The sequence below is a fragment of the Falco peregrinus genome, chromosome 6 (assembly GCF_023634155.1).
Source record: "Falco peregrinus isolate bFalPer1 chromosome 6, bFalPer1.pri, whole genome shotgun sequence".
NCBI classification, from domain to species: Eukaryota; Metazoa; Chordata; class Aves; order Falconiformes; family Falconidae; genus Falco; species Falco peregrinus.
The window spans coordinates 79,439,930-79,459,179 of record NC_073726.1 but is presented as its reverse complement, the minus strand read 5'-3'; the positions used below and the strand labels follow the sequence as shown (position 1 = coordinate 79,459,179).

Sequence of the window (19,250 nt, the reverse complement as noted above, 5' to 3'; positions counted from 1 at the left end):
TTTTTATTTGCTTTAGTTACTGTATTTTTATTCAGTTTGAGTAATCAAAAATGCTTGTTTCACTGTTTGCTTGGGTTTTAGCATAATGCTGTTGTGTTGGGGTGGAACCTCTTATCTCGGCATATTCATGTGTCCTTATTAGGAAAAAACCTTCCGTTAATCTCGGGCCAAGAAAAGCACCTGTTTTGTTTTAACACCTATAACTTACTAACACAGTGTTTAAGTTGTTTTATTTACTGGTGTTGTGCTTCTTTGTGCTGAAGAAGCTTTTGCTGAACTGTAGCCAAACACGAAAAATTCAGTAATGGCCTTGATAAAATTATTTTCCTTTATTATATTCATGGTGCAATTTGTCACCTGCTATTGAGAAAGAGATGCTATTGCTTCAGCATGAAATACCAACAAAGAAAATCTGTCTCAGTATTTGTTCTGAGCCCTATACCTTGCTATGAAAGGTATTTTCCTCTGGCTTGTTTTTAACACATTCTATTTATGATTGCATAGGAAAACATAAAACAGATTGTGGAGCAAATAGAAGAGCATGAAAAACGAATAGAGAAGTTAGAAGAATATGTCAAGATATGCATGTAAGTTTAAAAGAATCAAAAGCTGAGTGGATTTCTTGCATATTCCCTATTTTCAAATTAATATAGCAGGTTTCTAATTATTTCTAATTCTTTTCTATTCTTCAAAATTTTAATATTAAGAATTAGAATTCTTTCTAATTATTTCAGTTACTTGTCAAAATAAAGTGGGAAGTATGAAGGCTCATCCATATTTCGTTTGAAACCAGTTTTATAATTGCTTCTAATTTCTTGCAGGTGTGCAAATTATGTCACTACAGGTAGGGTATGGGTCTGTTAGTATACAAATTCTGAGCAAGAGAACAGGGCAGTTCTGTAGTTGTGCTACTCTAGAAAGCATTAATATTTACACTGTCTACAGGGAGCACAGCTCAGTTCTTGCTTCCTGGGTCTTGTCTCTTACCTGATTTTTACTCTTTGTGAAAGAAGGTGTATAAGCCCTTCATTGAGTAAACAGAACTATCTTTGATATTAGTCTATGTTTTGTGCAGGAGGTCAGAGCAGGTGATCTCTAGGGATTTACTCCACCCCCACCACCCCCCGTCCTATCTTTTCCTATGCACCTGTAATGTGTGTGTTGGCTTAATACTGTCTGTGTAGTGAATAAAGCTTGGCTATGGACAGGGAGCAGTAGACCCACTGTGACTGGTGTGATGCAGAATTGCTTCCATTAAGTAGTTGTACTAGACTGTGGCAGAGCCTTAGTGCTATTGCTAAGTATGTAAAGTGAGTAATATCTTTGCATGAGAATTCTCAGGCCTTAGTTTGATAATATCAGACATTTTATTGATGGAGGATAAAACAATGCAGCTGTGTGTTTTACAGGCAAAAACCCTCACTTGTACTCAATTTTGAATAGCTTATACTATAGAATGCCACTTCTATAAGAAGCTTCTTATAGATACTTAAAATCTTTAATGATTTTTCTAGTCTGTGACCATAGAATGACTGATTTTGTAAGCTATAAGCTTGTATAAATGAAAAAGTAAATAACTTTCCTATTTTTGCTTCAATTCAAAGTGAATCGTTAACAGAGAAAAAACAGCAAGAAGAAGTGCTAACTAAGGAAATTGAAAGTTCAACAATACGAATGGCTGAAGTGAACGAAGAATTGAATAAAATAGTTGGTGAACTGCAGAATGCCAAAATTGATTACCATGAAGGAAGGCGACAGCAGATGAGAGCAGAAATCCTGGAAAGTCTCAAAAGAATGTATCCAAATTCTGTGGTAAATGAGTGGTCTCATTTAAATGTGTTATTTTAGAATTAAGATTTAAGAGTTCTGCCTTAGAATGAGTAAGCAGCTAAATTACACTGGATGGTCTTGCATATTCTTTTAAACTTAATGCTTTCTTGACTGTACATGGTAAAATAGTATTCCTGAAAAAGTAGCAGCATATACTGTCATAATTTTTTCTGTTTCTAGAAACAGACAAATTACTGTCTGTATCAAAGAATAATTTTCATCTTTTATGTGATTTTTTGTGGTATTTGATTTCTACTATTTTTTTGGCTTGTTTTCTTTTGTCCTCAAACATATTTTTGACTTCCTTATTTTGAAAAATGAATGGGAGGGTTAGCTGTGAGACCATTTATTCCAAAAACAATACTTCTTCCAAAGGGCAATTTTTTCTTAGGTGGATGAGATTATGTTACCAAATGGTCTGTCTTTTCTTATCAGTTACCGTATTTTACTTAAATTACTGTCCAGTAATGCCATTAAGTGTTTGGTGTATTGATTCTGAATTATCAGCAGACATTGATTGTTTTATGAGGTATATTTACTGCAACATGGAAAGTCATTCCAAATAAACTTATTAATCTAAACAACTGAATAGTTGGTCTCAGAGTATGTCTCAGTATAGTCACTCCTTTTTGATATACATAGTTGAGAAGTGCAAGGCAGTAATCTAATCTTTGTTTTTTAATGTTTAGAATGTGACATGCCTCTGGTTCCTAGTGCTACCATAAGAACATAAAAAAGAAAGTGTTTTCAGTTGTTCTTTTGCTTCTTGGTCTTTTGCAAAACCTCCTCAGAATCTGGCAAGTGTCTGATCCTGTTGTTTACTCAAGAGATAAAGAAATTTGCTTGTCAGCTGCTCAGAACTTTTTCATCCATGTTAACAAGATACTCCAAAAAATCAAAAAGACAATTGGTGGATCTCCTTTGCTCCTTTTGCATTGTATCCCTGTTTTACAAGAACTGGATCAAACTGGTGATACATTGCTGGCTTAGGAGAGAGATGGTGTTCAGGATGATCTCTGTGCCAGGAGCTACAAATTTAAGAGTACTTACAGATGGGACAGCTTCCAACAAGTGAAAACTAGTTAAGTCAAATTGGTTACATAAAACTATCATGTTACAGAAAGTTTCAATGATACCTGCTTCAGTTACTGCTGTTCCTGCAGTAGTTTTCGCAACACTACTATATGAGGCAACAGAGTTGCCTACGAGTTGCTGCTTAACGCTCTGGTGTATTAATTTCAGATGACTGAATACAATCTAAATTAAAGTCTCAGGATGGGAAGATCTTGACACATTTAATCTTCTGGGCCATTAAGTACTCAGGCAGAACTGAAGGAAATCTTAGTGTTGGTCTTCTGGTTTTCATAGGCAAAAAAAAGACACACTGCTTCTAAATGTTTAGTTCTTACATCCATTTCAAAGCTTCTGTTAAAACATTCTTGTAATGGTTGGTGGACATTGCAGGTACTGAAAAGCTGTGCAGTAATGCAATTCTGCTGTATGAGTGACGTGTGCGTTTTCATGGATTTGTCTGTTCAGCAAAGTGAATTCTGCAGCTGATGACACTTTTCATAATTTAATTTTCAAAGCAGCATTCCTGCATTGGTAGTTTTAATTGCCAAGGTTGCTATTGTTACAGATTCAGTTTTTCAGAAAAGGGAAAACATTTGTGAACGGTAGGAAAGTAGATTGTAGTAGGCTGTGATTTGATCTACTGGAAATTATTACCTCATGAATGATACAGTTGAGGTAATGTGGATGACTTACCACATACAGCTCTTACCAGTTGTCTTCCTGTTTTCATTGGTTTAAATTTGATAAGGATAAAACTGTAAATACGCAAGAGGAGACCAGTAGCTATATGTCGACAAGCAGGAAATCATTCTTGCCTGAATTCACAGGCTATAATGTTCAGAATGTATATTAGTAGCTTTAATCATTCAGGGAAAGCTAAGCTGTACCTATTATTACAGAAATGGAAAAAAGATCTGTAGGGAATATGCACAACAAAGAGTTAATTAGTTTTATCCAGGTGGTATTTCAATATACGGCAAAACAGGAATAATTATTTGGACTATGAAATACAAGAAAATCAGTATTTTTTCTTTTCATGCTGAAGTAAGCACATAATTCTTTTTCGGGGGGGGGGGGGGCTGAAACTAGAATAGTGCCTCTTGCTACCATTTTCCAAGTTAACAGTTCTACCTATCTATGACCTTATTGTCATTCAAAGATCTTACTGGATGTTAGATGCTTTATCTCCAAAAAAGATGCTTAGCTAACTTTTGCTATTGTTACTCTGAATGTTTCTAGAAGTGTATACTAGAGATTATGAGTAAAATACTGAGGTATGTGATAGTAACCTCAGGGGAAAAAGTTAAATCACTTCAGATTTTGAAGGTAACACTTTGCAATTTGAATTGATTACTACATCTCTGGTTGTTCTGATGTACAGCCATTGTAAATGAGTGCAGCTGGTGGATACCCAACACATTTCCTCTTACTGTCACTATTTTTTAATGCAGAAATACTATTTGATCTCTAACATACTACTATTTCTCTGTATTTTTATCTTCAGTTTGGAAGACTGCTTGACCTATGTCATCCTATTCATAAAAAATACCAACTTGCTGTTACCAAGGTATTTAGCAGATATGTGACTGCTATTGTTGTTGCCACTGAAAAAACAGCAAGAGATTGCATTCACTTCTTAAAACAAGAACGAGCTGAACCTGAAACTTTTCTTGCTTTAGATTACATTGATGTAAGTACTGTTTTCTTTTTTTCTGTCATCAGCAAGTTAATACACTTGTAAATCTTGATATTGGCTCACTTATTTTAGTTAAGTTTAAGTTTACATGTTAAGGCCTTTGCCTTTGCCTTACACTTATGTGGTGAACTTTATGAGGTTGCTGTCGGCCCATTTCTCCAGCCTGCTGAGGTCCCTCTGGATGCCAACATGATAACCTGGCATACCAGCTACTCTTCCCAGTTGTGTCAGCAGCAACCTTGCTTGAAGGTATATTCTCCCCTGTCATCCTGATAATTAATGAAGATGTTAAATTGGTCCCAGTACTGACATGTCTAGTAACTGGCCTCCCACTGGACTTTTTGCCACCAGTCACTAGCCTGTGGGCCTGTCTGTTCAGGCAGTTCTCAGTCCACCTCACTGTCTGTTCAGGCAGCCCATATTTCATAATTTTCTTTGTGAGGATCTTACGGGAGGTAGTGTTGAAAGACTTAACTGAAGCCTAGGTAGACAATATCCACTGCTCTCCCCTTACCTACTAGGCCAGTCATTTCATTGTAGAAGGTTGTCAGGTTGGTCACGTATGACCAGCATGGTGAATCGAGAGATTTCTGCTGACTGCTCCTCCAAGACTTTCTTGTTGTTCATGTGCCTGGAGATTGTTTGTAGAATTAGTTGCTCCATCGCCTTTCCAGGGTTCAAGGTGAAGCTGACTGTCCTGTAGTCCTTGGGGTCCTCTTCCCCCTTTTTGAACATGGGAGTGACACTTGGCTTTTCTCCAATCCTTGGGTACCTTTTTCTGTTGCCACGATCATTCAAAGATTATTGAGCGGCCTTGCAATGGTATCAGCTAGCTCCTTCAGCACTGTGGTTGCATCACATCAGGGTTTATGCATGCTTAAGCATTCCCTGATCTGGTCCCCTTCCATCAAGGGTATGTCTTCCTTGTTTGAGGCTTTCCCCCCTGGTCCCTGGAACCCAGGATTCCTGGAGGCTAGTCTTGCTAGTAAAGACCAAGCTGAATAAGGAATTCAGTGTCTCAGTCTTTTCCGTATCCCGTGTCATGAGGTTCCCTGCCTCATTCAGCAGCAGTCTCACGTTTTCCCTGGTCTTCCTTTTGTCACCTTTACTTACAGAAGCCATTTCTTTGCCATCCCTGGTCAGGTTCAATTCCTTGGGCTTTGGCTTTCCTAATGCTATATCTGCATGCTTGAACAGTGCCTCTATATTTCTCTCAGGTTACCTGTCTGTGCCTCTACCTTCTGCGTGCTTCCTTTTTGTGTTGGGAGTTTTGCCAGGAGCTCCTTCTGTATCCATGCAGGAAGCCAGGCAAAAATGCCAGGAGGCCTTCTCATTGGGATGTTTGCCCTTAAGGCTGGAGGAGGTGATCCTTGAATATTAACCAGCATTCTTGGGCCCCTCTTCACTCTGGGGCCTTATCCCATGGGACTGTAATGAACACATGTTTGAAGAGGCCAAAGTCTGTTTCCCTGAAGTCCAGGGTTGTGAGCTTGCCTTTTGCCCTGCTCCATTCCCTCAGGATCCTGAACTCTCCTAGCTCATGCTTACTGCAGTCTGGGCTGCTTTTGACCTTCCTTGTTAGTGAGTATGAGGTCTAGCAGAGCACCTCTTCCCCTGGGCTGCTCTGTCACTTGGGTGAGGAAGTTGCCATCAGTGCCTTAAGGAACTGCCTGAATTGCTTATGCCCTGCCGTGTTGTCCCTGTAGCCGTTATCAGGGTGGTTCATGCACCCCATGAGGACCAGGGCATGTGAGTGTGACAGGCCTCATCTATTTGTTCTTCCTGGTCAGCAAGATACCCACTACAATGTTACCTTTACCAGTTCTCTCTTCAGTCCTTACCCATGACCTCTCAGTTGGCTCATCATCCTTCCCCAGGCAGAGCTCTGCATTCCAGCTGTTCCTCACATATAGGGCATCTCCACATCCTTGTCTTCCCAGCCTGTCCTTCCTAAAGAACCGGTATCTCTCCATTGCAACGCTCCAGTTGTGGGAGCCATCCTGCCATGTCTCCCTGATCCTGAGAAGATTGTAGCCCTGCAGCTGCACACAAATGTTTAACTCATCTTGTTTATTCCCCATGCTACATGCATTAGTGTACTTGCATTTCATGCACAGTGGAATTTAGATTTTACAGATTTAAGGACTGTAGTATATGTGGAACATGAAAACCAGATCTGTTTCTAGTCTTGCAGTGACCAAGACCCCAGTTATGTCCTGTCCCCAGACCACTCAGACTTGGACATGCTTTGCTATTACAAAACTGATTCTAAACACTGCCTTACTTGCTTTACAGGTTAAACCAATCAATGAAAAGTTACGAGAGATAAAAGGAGCTAAAATGATGGTGGATGTTGTACAAACTCCATTTCCTCCACTGAAAAAAGTGATTCAATTTGTGAGTGGGAATGGCTTGGTCTGCGAAACAATTAAAGAAGCAAAACAAATAGCATTTGATGGACCAGAAAGGTTGAAAGTAAGAGGATTAATTTTGTTGAATATGTTTTTCATTGCAGTTACGTATTTGATGCCATTTAAATAATTCTTCTGTTAACATCCCATGAAGCATTGCAGATAAACACAGAATGCTGTTACACTGTCTAGTCTGTTCTCACATAAATAAACCCCCAGATATTTCCCATGGTTATGTTTTCCTCTGTACGGTAGTATGTTAAGTGATCTCCTGGGAAAAGGAGGCAAATCAGAAGATAGTGTCCAAATGTTTCTTGGTATGGACCTTGTAATGAAGAGGAGGAAGGATAATCCTGTTCGTAAAACTGTCAGATTTAAAAAGTACAGACTTAATTTTGCTAGCTTTTCTACGAAGAAATGCTTTCAAAAATTCTTCAAAATATCTGACCATCTCTTAGTTGTAGATGTCAGCTGTGTTGAGGACTGGAAGCCTCTCTGTCTCTTCCTGCAGTTTGTTCTTCTGTTCCATATCTCTCGCTGTAGACAGTCCGTGGCGCCCTTTTGTGCGCTTAGTACACCTTTTAAAATCTTGATTAAAACAGCTTTAATTAAAAAAGCAAAAAAAAGTTGAAGGTGAGCATGAAACCACATTTACATGGAATCAAGTCACAAAACCACTTGTGTTCTTTATTAAAATTTACACTTTGTTTACAAACAAGCTGTTTTATTTCATTATTGCATAGCTTCATTTGCTCTACTGAGCCAGACATAACCTTCTGAGTTGCCAGTGTGTCCACAAATGTCTCATGTTATTTCCGACATACAGGGAAATTGGACAATTCATCTGCTTTTTCTGATCAGTTGTAATACCAAAATGTGACTAGTGCCAAGAAACAACAGGGGTTTTGTGGCTTCATGTAGCTCATATTAGCAGGTTTGGAACAGGAGAAAAATTGGAGTTCAACTAAAATGTGCTTGTTGCTTGTTTAGCTGCCGTATCTTGGTGCACTAGCTCATGGGATATTTTGGCTGCTTTTGTCTTCAGATTTTTTGGGGGTTAATTATTTTTTTTTTTTTGCCTTTCAGACAGTGGCTCTTGATGGAACTTTATTTTTGAAATCTGGAGTGATTTCTGGAGGATCAAGTGATTTAAGAGCTAAGGCTAGATGTTGGGACGATAAAGAAATAAATAAAATGAAAGAACAAAGAGATAGCTTGATTAATGAGTTAAAGGTAGGTTTGTTTTAAAGCACTTAACTGCAGAAGACATAAAGGGATAAAAGTTGTGTCTAATTTGGCTATGGGAAGGTGATTTTCTAAAAGGGTGATTTTTAAAGCTAGAAGATGCAGACAGGATATAATAGCTGGGTTTTGCCTTCTATTTAATAATAATCAACTGTGGGTCTTTTTCCATAGCTGGCTGGCAGGTTGGCTCACATATTACAGAGGTAGTGAACCAGGATAACACTATTGATAAAAATTCCTTCAAGGAAAAAGAGCTGTTCAAAGTACCTGAAGGCTTTTAGTGAAAAGGATTATACATTCTGTCAACGTGAAAATATTTGCACAGACCAAAATCTGTGTTAAATTTGTCATCCCTCTAGTTACTTTAGAAGAGAGATAGAGTAGGAGATTAGGAATTTACAAGCATATGCTTTGTTTTAAGAAATACATGTTACAAAATTACTGTTGAATATGACTGGTGCTATCAGCGTTTACCTTGAATGCAGCCTACATCAGTGAGGCTAGCTTTATGTAGTGTGTCAATCTGAAAAATGAGTAATTTCCAAATAAGTCACTTTTTGTTCAAAATGCTTTTTCTCCCATTGTAATGTTTTGCTAGGACTTAATGAAGATCAAACGTAAGGAGACTGACTTGAAGCAGTTGCATGCTCAGTGCCATGGAACTCAGACACGACTTAAATATTCACAGAGTGAACTAGAGCTTATTAAGAAGAAACATCTTGCTAAACTCTACATGGTATAGTACTAAACCTTTATAGCTTTCATGTTTAATAATTGTAATCTTTTTACCTAAGCTGTAATTACTGATGAAGTAAATACTGCTTCCTTATGTAGTTTTTTTAATTGTGTTTTACATGCAGCAGTTATTACTGAGAAATTAATAAAATATAAAAAACAAGACTACAAAGTAATCTACATAAAATCTAAAATAGAAAAAACCTTAAATTTGTATTTCTGGTAAGCTTGGGTTATCATTTAGTAACCTTCAGAAGTCTGTAAGTCAGAATGCACTTTAAACAATACTTAAGTAATTTGCTTTTCTGCCTATTAAAATGGTAATCATTGCATGCAAATCGCCAATAATAGTGGGTAAGTGGCACTTGAGAAGATAAACTGTATTTTTCCAATTAAAAACATTATGTACTATCTTGAACAGAACTGTCTGAATTTCTAGAAAGTTGACCATCCTATTATGAAAAAATACCATCTTTGTCATTTCTATCTAGGAAAAATCAAAATTGGAAAGTGAACTGGTAAATATTGAGTCTCAGCATGATATGCTGAATGAAGTAATAGCACAAAGAAAAGAAAAAATAGAAGAATTTCAGAAAAAAATTAATGAGGTAATGCCTTCTGTCATAGTCATGACAGCTTATGCTGTTCCACTACAGAAACTTCTCATCTCTACTTCTCTCTGGAAACTGCCTTTGTTTCTACTCTTGCCAAACAAATCTGATACAGACTATGGAAAAGTGGTGCTGTAGTTTTATCTGGAAAATTTGCAGCCCTGCACCTAGATGCTTGCGTGAATATAGACTCTTAGAGAGTTTCCTCGCAACTATTTGTAGTTACTTGAGGTGTATAGTACATGTATAATTTTGTTCCTGGCCTTTGACCCATTCTTATCAGTCTATCTTGGATTAATCTCTGACTGGAATTCTGCACATAAAAAGAAGCCAAAATTGTTGTATGTCCTCTGTCTTGCTTGTGGTGCAGGCGTGAGAGAGTGCAGATGTCTGTCATCTGCAAACACTAAGAAAGTCATTGATGCTTATGCTATAAGAATTCCAGATCCAAGGAACTTTTCTTTTACTTTTTCTGTGAAAAACAAACAAACAAACAAACAAAAAAAAAACCTGACAAAAATACAAAACCCAAATGGAGGCTGGTCATCGGTTTCCAAAGAATAGTGTTAGTTGAATAGTATAACTTGATTTCATGTAGTATTTGAAACCTGGTTAAACAAGCCTCTGTACCAAAACAATATAAAACCCACTGAGTTTTGAGTAAAGTTCTCTTAAAATTTTGTTCAGTCCATTGGATTTCCTTTTAAATGCTGTAGGCTGTTGCTGTTTCATTGTTTAGTCTTGCCATATACACTATGCCTACAATTTGCCTGCTTAAATTTGTCATTAAACTCTTAGGACTGGTTTTGGCTGAAACTTCTGTTAGTGTATACTAACATATATATAAAATAGGAAATGAGAGATTCTGTAGTGTATTTTTTTCTTGTGACTTTGCTATAAATGGAACATAGTACTTAATATTTATGGATTGCTTGAAGGGATTAAAATGAAGAATGGAACTACACAAAGAAGCCTGATGTATCCAATTAGCGTCATGTATCCCATTCAGCTTTCTCTTCTTCAGTTGACTGGGAACAACAGACAAGAAGCATTTAGATCAGAGTTAACTTTTGCAGATCATATGCCTTGTATCTGGCAGTGTACTGAAAGTGTTATTTGAAAATTAAAGTATATAGATTATTTCTCAGTAGTTCAGTTTGCTGTTTCTTAAAGTACCATGAAAATCCAGCCTGTAGCATGAAATGATTGTCTAAATGTTTTACTTCTATGAGTTGCAAAATAGCATAAACATTATTTGCTCCGCTTCTCTTTTTTCAAAGGCTGAAGATGCTGTTTTCCGGGAATTCTGTGAAGAAATCGGTATAGAAAACATTCGTGTATATGAACAAGAACATGTGAGACAACAAGAGAAGATCGATAAGGAAAGGTGATACTTGTAACTGAAATGTAAAGTAGTGGTTTGTATTAGATTTGGCATGCTGGTAAACAAGTAACGCCATCATAGGAAATACCACAAAAACCCTATAAGACTGTAGAAGGTTATAATCCTTTCAGTGGTAATATTTAGCAGTTGCACTGCTATGGTTTGAGTTTATTACACAATTATAGTCAGTGACATTTTGCAACAAACTTGAAAGATAAAATTTACTGGTTTAGTAGCATTGTTGTAAAAGAATCAAGCAAAGAATAGTTTTCTAAACTCCATGTTGAAAAATGGCTCGCAGACTGAGGATGGATGAGTAACTCGTGTATCAAAAATCTTGAAAGAGAACTGGGTGTAAGATGCGGTGATTTGGTATAGGGACATGCTGTTAAGGAAAACAGGGTCTTAATTTTCTCAACAGGCAACGTTAGCTGGTATTCCCTTCAAACAGGCACATGTCACAGGACCGCAAATGCATGTCTTAACAAGGATGTTAAAATGAACTATCTCCTTGTACTACAGGAATTTTCAGGCAGATGATAGTTTGTGCATTTCCTGACTTTATAGAAAATACACCTTTTCTACATGAACTAGTGTAATAGCTAGCACTGAGCTCAGTTTTCTTTTCAGTCATCTCTTCAGCTGCTAAGACACTCTGGTTTTCAGAAACTAGTCCAAATGTATGTGTTTGGCTAGGGCTGCAATGAGGTAGTAGTACGGTGTGTTCAGTTGCAGTTAAAGCACCTGCTGGCTGAAGTGATTCAATCGTTTATTTATGTTTGTGAGAACTGAAGTCTGGTGAAGTGTAAAGTCAGAACAACGAAAAGAGGAGTTTTTTGCATGACCTTATGCTACACTGCACATATGGCCTTGGCCTTGCTTGTGCTCTAACTTGCCATCCTGTAAGCCTATGCTGTGGTGCCCTCTTGCCCAGGTCTAAGAGTCTGGAGCTGGTGTTATGCCAGTGCTTTTGCCAGAACAGGTGCAGTGTTAGTAAGTCATTTTGGGAAGCTCAAAGTTCAGAGGCAGACAGTAACAGCTGAGAGGGTACCTTTCTTTAAACAGCCGTTTAGTTTTACTTCAGTCCTTGGTCACAGCAGCATATGAAGAAGTTTCTGGCATTGTACCCCTGCAAACAAATACGGGTCTCAGTTGAGAGATAAGTAAGCCTGATTATGGCTTAAAAAGCTCTGGTCTCATGCTTCTTAATTGCCATCTCCCAACTAAGATGGGTTTTTTATAATACTCAGATAAACATACATGGCAACTGACTAGGAGGTTTGCGGAGGCTGAGCAGGGGGGCGCAGGCACTGAATGAATCTATGGCATCAGTGCAGCTTTTCCCCAGCTCATATCCACATCATTTACAGGTATATCATTCATACTGAGATACTTGCATTTTTAATATCACTTGCCATATTGAGAGTGCCCATGATGTGTCTTTATATTGTATTTATTTAACTATTATCACTGTGTTTTTGTAACCTCTGGTATATCCACAGGATGTGGTGTAGTGGAATCAATGATCCAAACGTCTGTGAATTTTTGTGTTCACATAGAATATAGCATTTTTATGTTTTCACTTTGACTATTTAGATACATATTGTAATAGCTTCACAGTTACTAGTCTGCTTTGTAAGTGTTGGTTTGAAATACTGTACTTCGACTAGACTGGAGTTTGAAAATCAGAAGACACGACTAAACTTTCAGCTGGAATATAATCGTGAACATCTACAAAAATTAACAAACGTAGTCAACAAGTTGAGAGAGAGCATTCATAAAGATGAAGCTGCAATTATTGGGCTACAGAAGGTAACTGTGATATATACATATATATGGGACTGAGAGGGAAGAATGCACTGAATTAAAATTTTGAATAAACTTAGTTGATGCTGTTGAGTAATTCTTCTAGGGCTTAATTCAGTGCTGACGTTGTAAATGTTAGAAAAATGGAGTTGCATATTTTCACACTAACTTTGGAATAACCTATCATATTAGGATGCTTACTAAAAATTAAAATTGGGATTACTGTATGTACGGTGTTGTGTTCAGCTTATGACAAGGCAGCATATGACTACAGATAAAACTAGTAGCATGTGGTTGAGATTCATTAGAAAGTTTTATGAGTAATAGCATACAACTCCTGGTACTTTGCATCTTTAAGGTGCTTCACAGCTACTAATAGACTTTAAATAATTCTATGAAAACTAATTCAGATTTTTAGTTGAAATAATATGAATGGGTTCTTCCTTCATAGTGTTATCTATTCATAACTAGCTTTTTTATTACGTTAATGTTGCTTGTTAAATAAACTATGCTTATGGTGGAAAGTGAAGGAGAGAAGATGTATAATAGTGCTTTAAATAAAAAACAAAAGTGAAATGTAGAACTGCCCTGGAGTAGGCAGAAAAAAACATTTGCATCATTTGAACTCTGTGTTTTAACATTAGAAAACATACATTCCTGATACTGAGGAAAAAACAATAGATGTTTAGTCAGACATGGTTTCGTGCATGTCTGACTTCATGCCTGTATGGATAATTCTTCTGAAATACAACTTCGAGCAAAATCAGATATTTTTGTCCTGGAGAAGGATTGATTGTTTTAAATTCTGAAGATTATTTGGATACTGCAACAACAGTAGGCCTTAATTGGGTTGCCATAATACTAGGCTCTTAAGGACCATGTCTTCATGCATGTAGTGTTAGGTTTACTATATTCTGGCACCTGATATCTAGTGATTTAGCAGTGGTATGGGTTCTGTAAGGGAAGACTCCTCAAGAGTATCTCCACAGATTCTTTACTCTCTGCAGAGTACCTCAGGATTTACCTTTAATGAACATTACTTTCAAAAGGATTTCAAGTTACCTGAGGTGTTGCTAAATATGTTGTAGATGTACAGCAGATGGGATCCTTCTTGGAGGGCTAGGGGAACAACTGAGGAATAGGGAGTAGCCTACAGATCTTAGGTGTCCTAGGGTCCCTGCCTTGTTTGGTGGCTTTATAGTTTAGTCCGGTACAGTCACAAATCCAGAGCTGGCTGTACATATGTGTACGAAATGTCTGGATCTTCCTATGTGTAAGACGGGTTGTTTTCCCAGTGCCTTTCAGATTTTGTGCTGTAACACATTTGGATGTATTAAAGCAGGTTTAAACTTTAACTCTTTCTATAATAAAGGCTCTATATCAAGGTTTACCATGAAAGGTTACAAATGTAAATATTTCTATGCAGGATGAAGAAAAGCTGCTAGAAAAAGTGAATGAAATTGTGGAGGAGCAGCAACATCTTAAGGATAGATTAAGTGCTCATAAATCTAAGGTTATAAAAACCCAAAATGAAGTTGAAGACTTTAGAAAGACATTGTTAACTCTTAATAGGTAATTACTAATTGTACTGCTGGGAAGACAATTAACGTGATAATATTTAGAAGTAGTTTAGTGATCAGATGTTTGAATTTCTCTTGTTTTGCTTTCCTGTGAAAGATTAATTAGAGAAATGGTAATTTGCACTTATAGTATGCATTAGTCAAAAAGTATTTCTAATGCAGTAAGTGGTTCCCAAAAGTAGCGTGAACAAGATTATTTCATGAGAGCCATCTCATAATAAGATGGTGTTATTCTGTATGGTTTATCTACCTAGTTTTGGGTCATCTTGTGATATCTGATAAGTATGTATTGGCTTGCAACTTGATGGGGGGGCCTATTAAGTTTGCTGGTAGTTTCATGTTTTTGAGTTGCACAGTTGATTCCAATAATAAGAATTCTTATTCTTTTTTTCTGATTTCAATGTTCTCCTTTCTTCCAGGCCTTTTGAGTGGTGAATATCTTAAATTAATATTAGGACACTACTTTGTCCTTCCTGTTCTCTTTGGAGACAGTTTATGCTTCAGTTTTCTTATGCTTGCTTGTTATTGATATGTTTAGTGTCTCTTAATCAGGCATCTTCTTTATGTTTAAAAAACGTGACATGTTGGCACAGTATGGCTAGGGGAAGTTGTGGAATTTTATATAAATTAGTTTATATATATATAACTAATTTATATAAACACATTTTATAATGTGGAATTTTAACAGTATAAGACTGTTATGTGTCTGCCTTATTTAGCAACTTGATGCTATCAAAGGAATTAGTTGCAAAGAATGAAGGCGTATTTCAAGAAGAGTAACGGTAAAAGATACTTGGTTAAACTTTAAAAGGATCAAATCTCCATACATGTTCAGCAGAGCTGAACAGAATGTAGTAGCAGTTAGGAAAGGTGGATGTACATACTGTAGTGTGAACTTGGCAACATTCTGAAACTATATCTGCACTGCTAGCATTTACCTTGCGATAGAATTAAGAGTTAAGCACGCAAGCTCGCTCTCTGCTATTCTGTATTAAAATGGTGTGTGGTTCTCGGCTCCCTCTTGAGTAATTTGGGAGAATTAAGGGGTGGAAGAAGTTAAGTACCACCTTCCTTTTATGTTTGATGGGGATTGTAGAGGAAAAAACCCTCTTTGTTCTTGGTAACTTTTTCATGCTGTATGACTGTGGATGTTACTGGCAGTGATGCTTCTGCTCTTCAGGTTTTTTTGTGCCTTTTGTGTATGTAGGGAAACTACAAAATTACAAAAGGAAGCTACAGCTATAGAAACCTCCCTGGAAGAGAAAAGATTAAGACAACATAATATGCTTCTTGAATGCAAGGTGCAGGACTTGAAAATAAAGCTCCTGTCTGGATCACTGGATGACATCAGTGAAGTAGAGGTACTTTAAATGTTTATAGAAGATGGATATCACGGAGGAGCAATTGTTCAGAAATTCTTGAATTTAAAAATACTTGGTTTTCCTTACAGGACTGTTTGTCTTGCCTAGTAATGTTAAAATAAATAAAACATTTTAATGTGATTGGGCCTCGTCCATTTAAGAGAAGGATTTTTTGTTTACTTTCATAGACAAATATTGTTTGCAAGTATTTTTCCTTGTGATTGAAATGTATTCCAGTGAAATAATGTAAAATTCTTGTGGTATAAGAAAACTGGTATGAAGGAATATTCTACATACAGATATGTCAGAGGACACACAGGGGCCAGTGCAGAAATGTAAATAAATATGGTGTGTATATGGATTGAGATAATATTTGGTTAATCATTGATAATACAAATTCTGTCTAAAATCTAAAACCATGAAGAGGCTAAAATAGATATACACCTGCTGTCAGAGGGTTGACCCTCATTAGTTTTCTGTCATCCCTCTTTCTGCAGCATATCTTTTGTGAGGAGAAATTAACTTTCTCCACTGCTACAAAAGAAAAGAGCTATGGTTTTGAAGGACTTGTAATGTAAATCTTTCCAATCTGTATATATACAGTATGCACATTGTTCTAAATATATTACAAATAAACTACTGCTGTTTTCCTCTTTGCTTCAAACTGAAATTAACAGATGTTTTCATCTTCATTTAAGCAGTGCATTTTTTAATTAGACTTTAAATAGAACTTCACTAAATGTTAACTCCATTTTGGTTAGGGGAGGAGCTATGGAATAAGTTTACTTCATGCCGTGTTACCACTGTCTCCTCATTTTATATCCTTTTGCTGTATTGTTTTAACAGTTTTAAGTTTACTGTCATTTCTGAACCGGAATATCCTTCATATTTATAGCTAGGAACTGAAACGGAAGACACTCGGACTACATCAGGTATCTTTGAAAGGGAAGAGGCAATTCAGATAGACTACAGCAGCCTAGCAGAAGACCTGAAGGTATTTTTTGTTTGTTTGTTTGAAATTATTAGAGAATGAGTTTTTTATTTTTATTTAAAATCTTATTTGTTGAAAATATTTATTCTTCACCCTCGTCTTGAAATGAAACTTATTAAAAATACTGTTAAGCAAGTGTGTACGTGTGGTTTGGTTTTGCAATCATATATAGCACTAACGGGTTCTGGATAGGTCAATTTCCCATATAACTTAAGTTCAATTTAAAGCTTGCCTAAACCGTAAAAATAGAATGATGAAATAGTAAATACAGCTCTGACTTTTCCTTCGTCCTTTATCTTCTGCCTTTAAGTTCCAACACTATATGTTATGACTCAAAACTCTTGAAACCAGTTACTGGCTACCAGGGAGACTGTACCGCTTTCTGTAGTATTTCAGAAACTGAGACTTACCGTACTTCCCTCTGTAACAGTCTGTTAGGTCATGTTTTCTTAGTACTTCTTTGTAGTAATTTTTTTCCTCTTTAATCATAAGGAAAATAATTAAATGTCAGAGGCTAGGTGCAAAGCAAGGTACGAATCAGTCATAACATGTCTTGAAGAATTCATCAAGAAGAAGGTTTTCCTTACAAATCAAGTAGTGAAGCCAGCCAGTCCCCCTCCTGTGTTGCATTTTAACCCAGACTTCTAGACTGAAGGCAATTTGTTTGTTTTCTAGGGGTCTTGTGGAAGAATATCTTAGGACCTAGTAAATTTATTCTGAGAGCTAAGACTGGGTGGGGTTTTGTGTTTTGCTGTGTCTCCAGTTAAAGCTATTAGATGAGTGGGGTACTTCTTCCAGAAACCATAAGAGTCTGTCATACATGTTGAAATGTCCTGGCCTAAAAGCAAGTTTTATTGCTTTAGTAATTTTATTTTTTTTCTTTAGGACCTAGATTCTGATAAAGATATAGAGGATCATCTGATCCAGATGCAGCAGGAAATAAAATCTAAAGAGAATACTTTAATGAAGACAGCTGCTCCAAACCTGAGAGCAGTAGAGAAATTGCAGATGGCTCGGGAAAAGTTCCAAGAATCAGTAGATGGTAACACTGAGGTTTTCATATTAATCTCTTCTGTGACTTTGACACTTTTCACCTTAATTGCAATTCCTCTTTCTGGGGTTGGTCCTGCTGGCTTTGCTGCTTTCAGATATTAAGGCATTTTTTGTACTCGCGTATTTATCTTCAGTTGTCTTCTTAATTATATGTAAGCACTTCTATTAACATATACTTTGCTGTAGGGTATTGAAATACAGTTTGAATGATTGGAAGGATACTTCGTGGCCAAATGACATTATAAAGTATTTTTACTTTCTAAAAATTACTGACTATAATCATAAAATATTTTTTTCTTAAATAATTGAAATAACATACATATGTTGTCCAGAACTCAGTCACGAGCATTACTGCAAAATTATTGGTGTCCTCAAAGAGCATTGCAGACACCAACAATGTATTAAGCAAACCAAGGAGTTCTGAAGCTGTAACATATAAAAACTGGTGCTGCTTAAGGCTGTCCAGCTTACAGAAGGAATTAGGAGAGGTATTTTGTTCATTGCTCCAGATGAACGTGGCATAGGGCAAATCTGAATACATCCTAGTTTTTCAGGTTTTGGGGCCTCCATTTGAAATCTGGAAGGAAATTCATAATACTGGTATGCTCCTTGTATGTGCATTAGAACCTTTTCATGCAATAAATATTTTCCTTTGTTTGTTATGGTACACAATATATATTTTTTCTGTGTATTTGCTTAGAGGCTTATGAAGGGGTAATTTTAAGTAATTTTTTTAATAGCTTTTGAGACCAGCAAAAAGGAGGCCAGAATATACAAGCAAGAATTTGAACTGGTGAAGAAAAAAAGATACGAGCTTTTCAACCAGTGCTTTGAGCATGCCTCCTTAGCTATTGATCAGATCTACAAGAAACTTTGCAGAAACAGTAGTGCCCAGGTGCGTCATGTTCTTAGGTGCTCAACTTAAAAGGTCTACTGGATGCTTTATCTAGAATAAGAGAACTTACTAATACTTGTGTGTTTCCAAAGACAGCTTCAGTCCTGAAGAAGAAAATCACACAATAATGAAGACTTTGGAATGTTAGGGTTAGGAGGAATAGGTATATAATAGGTATATAATGTGCCAAAGCACGCTTGACATTAGACAGAGAAATGTGGTCTACAGTGTTAACAAAATTGGGAACTACTTAGTTTGTGTTTAGCAGACCTGAAATTATCATGACACAAATGTGAAATACATTCAGGTACTTCAATTTAAAAATAACATTGGTTTACAGACCTGGTGATACCAATAATAAGTAGTTAAAAACACTTAATCATTAGTATAAATAAAACTAAAAATCATAAATCACTATTTCAATGCTAGTGTTTATATGAGGTTTTGAAGCTTCTTATACCCCACTTAAATAAACACTTTAATAGGACAGACTCAATATGTTTGCAACTTTTAAGAAACCTGTAGAAAAACTCTCACAATTGTCTTAATCTTCACTAGTGTTCCAGTATTAACGCCAA

General features: G+C 36.6%; 1 protein-coding gene across 1 annotated transcript in view; it reads left to right on the top strand.

Moving 5' to 3' along the window:
* SMC1B (structural maintenance of chromosomes 1B) overlaps positions 1–19,250 on the top strand; it is a 34,491-nt gene that overhangs the window by 8,724 nt on the left and 6,517 nt on the right. The window contains exons 8-21 of the mRNA XM_055808762.1: positions 505–587; positions 1,605–1,812; positions 4,409–4,594; positions 6,896–7,075; positions 8,098–8,244; positions 8,855–8,992; positions 9,483–9,599; positions 10,883–10,989; positions 12,657–12,798; positions 14,219–14,364; positions 15,580–15,733; positions 16,629–16,727; positions 17,610–17,766; positions 18,518–18,672. Coding sequence (XP_055664737.1) covers positions 505–587; positions 1,605–1,812; positions 4,409–4,594; positions 6,896–7,075; positions 8,098–8,244; positions 8,855–8,992; positions 9,483–9,599; positions 10,883–10,989; positions 12,657–12,798; positions 14,219–14,364; positions 15,580–15,733; positions 16,629–16,727; positions 17,610–17,766; positions 18,518–18,672 — 2,019 coding nt within the window. The remainder of the gene's footprint in view (positions 1–504; positions 588–1,604; positions 1,813–4,408; positions 4,595–6,895; positions 7,076–8,097; positions 8,245–8,854; positions 8,993–9,482; positions 9,600–10,882; positions 10,990–12,656; positions 12,799–14,218; positions 14,365–15,579; positions 15,734–16,628; positions 16,728–17,609; positions 17,767–18,517; positions 18,673–19,250) is intronic.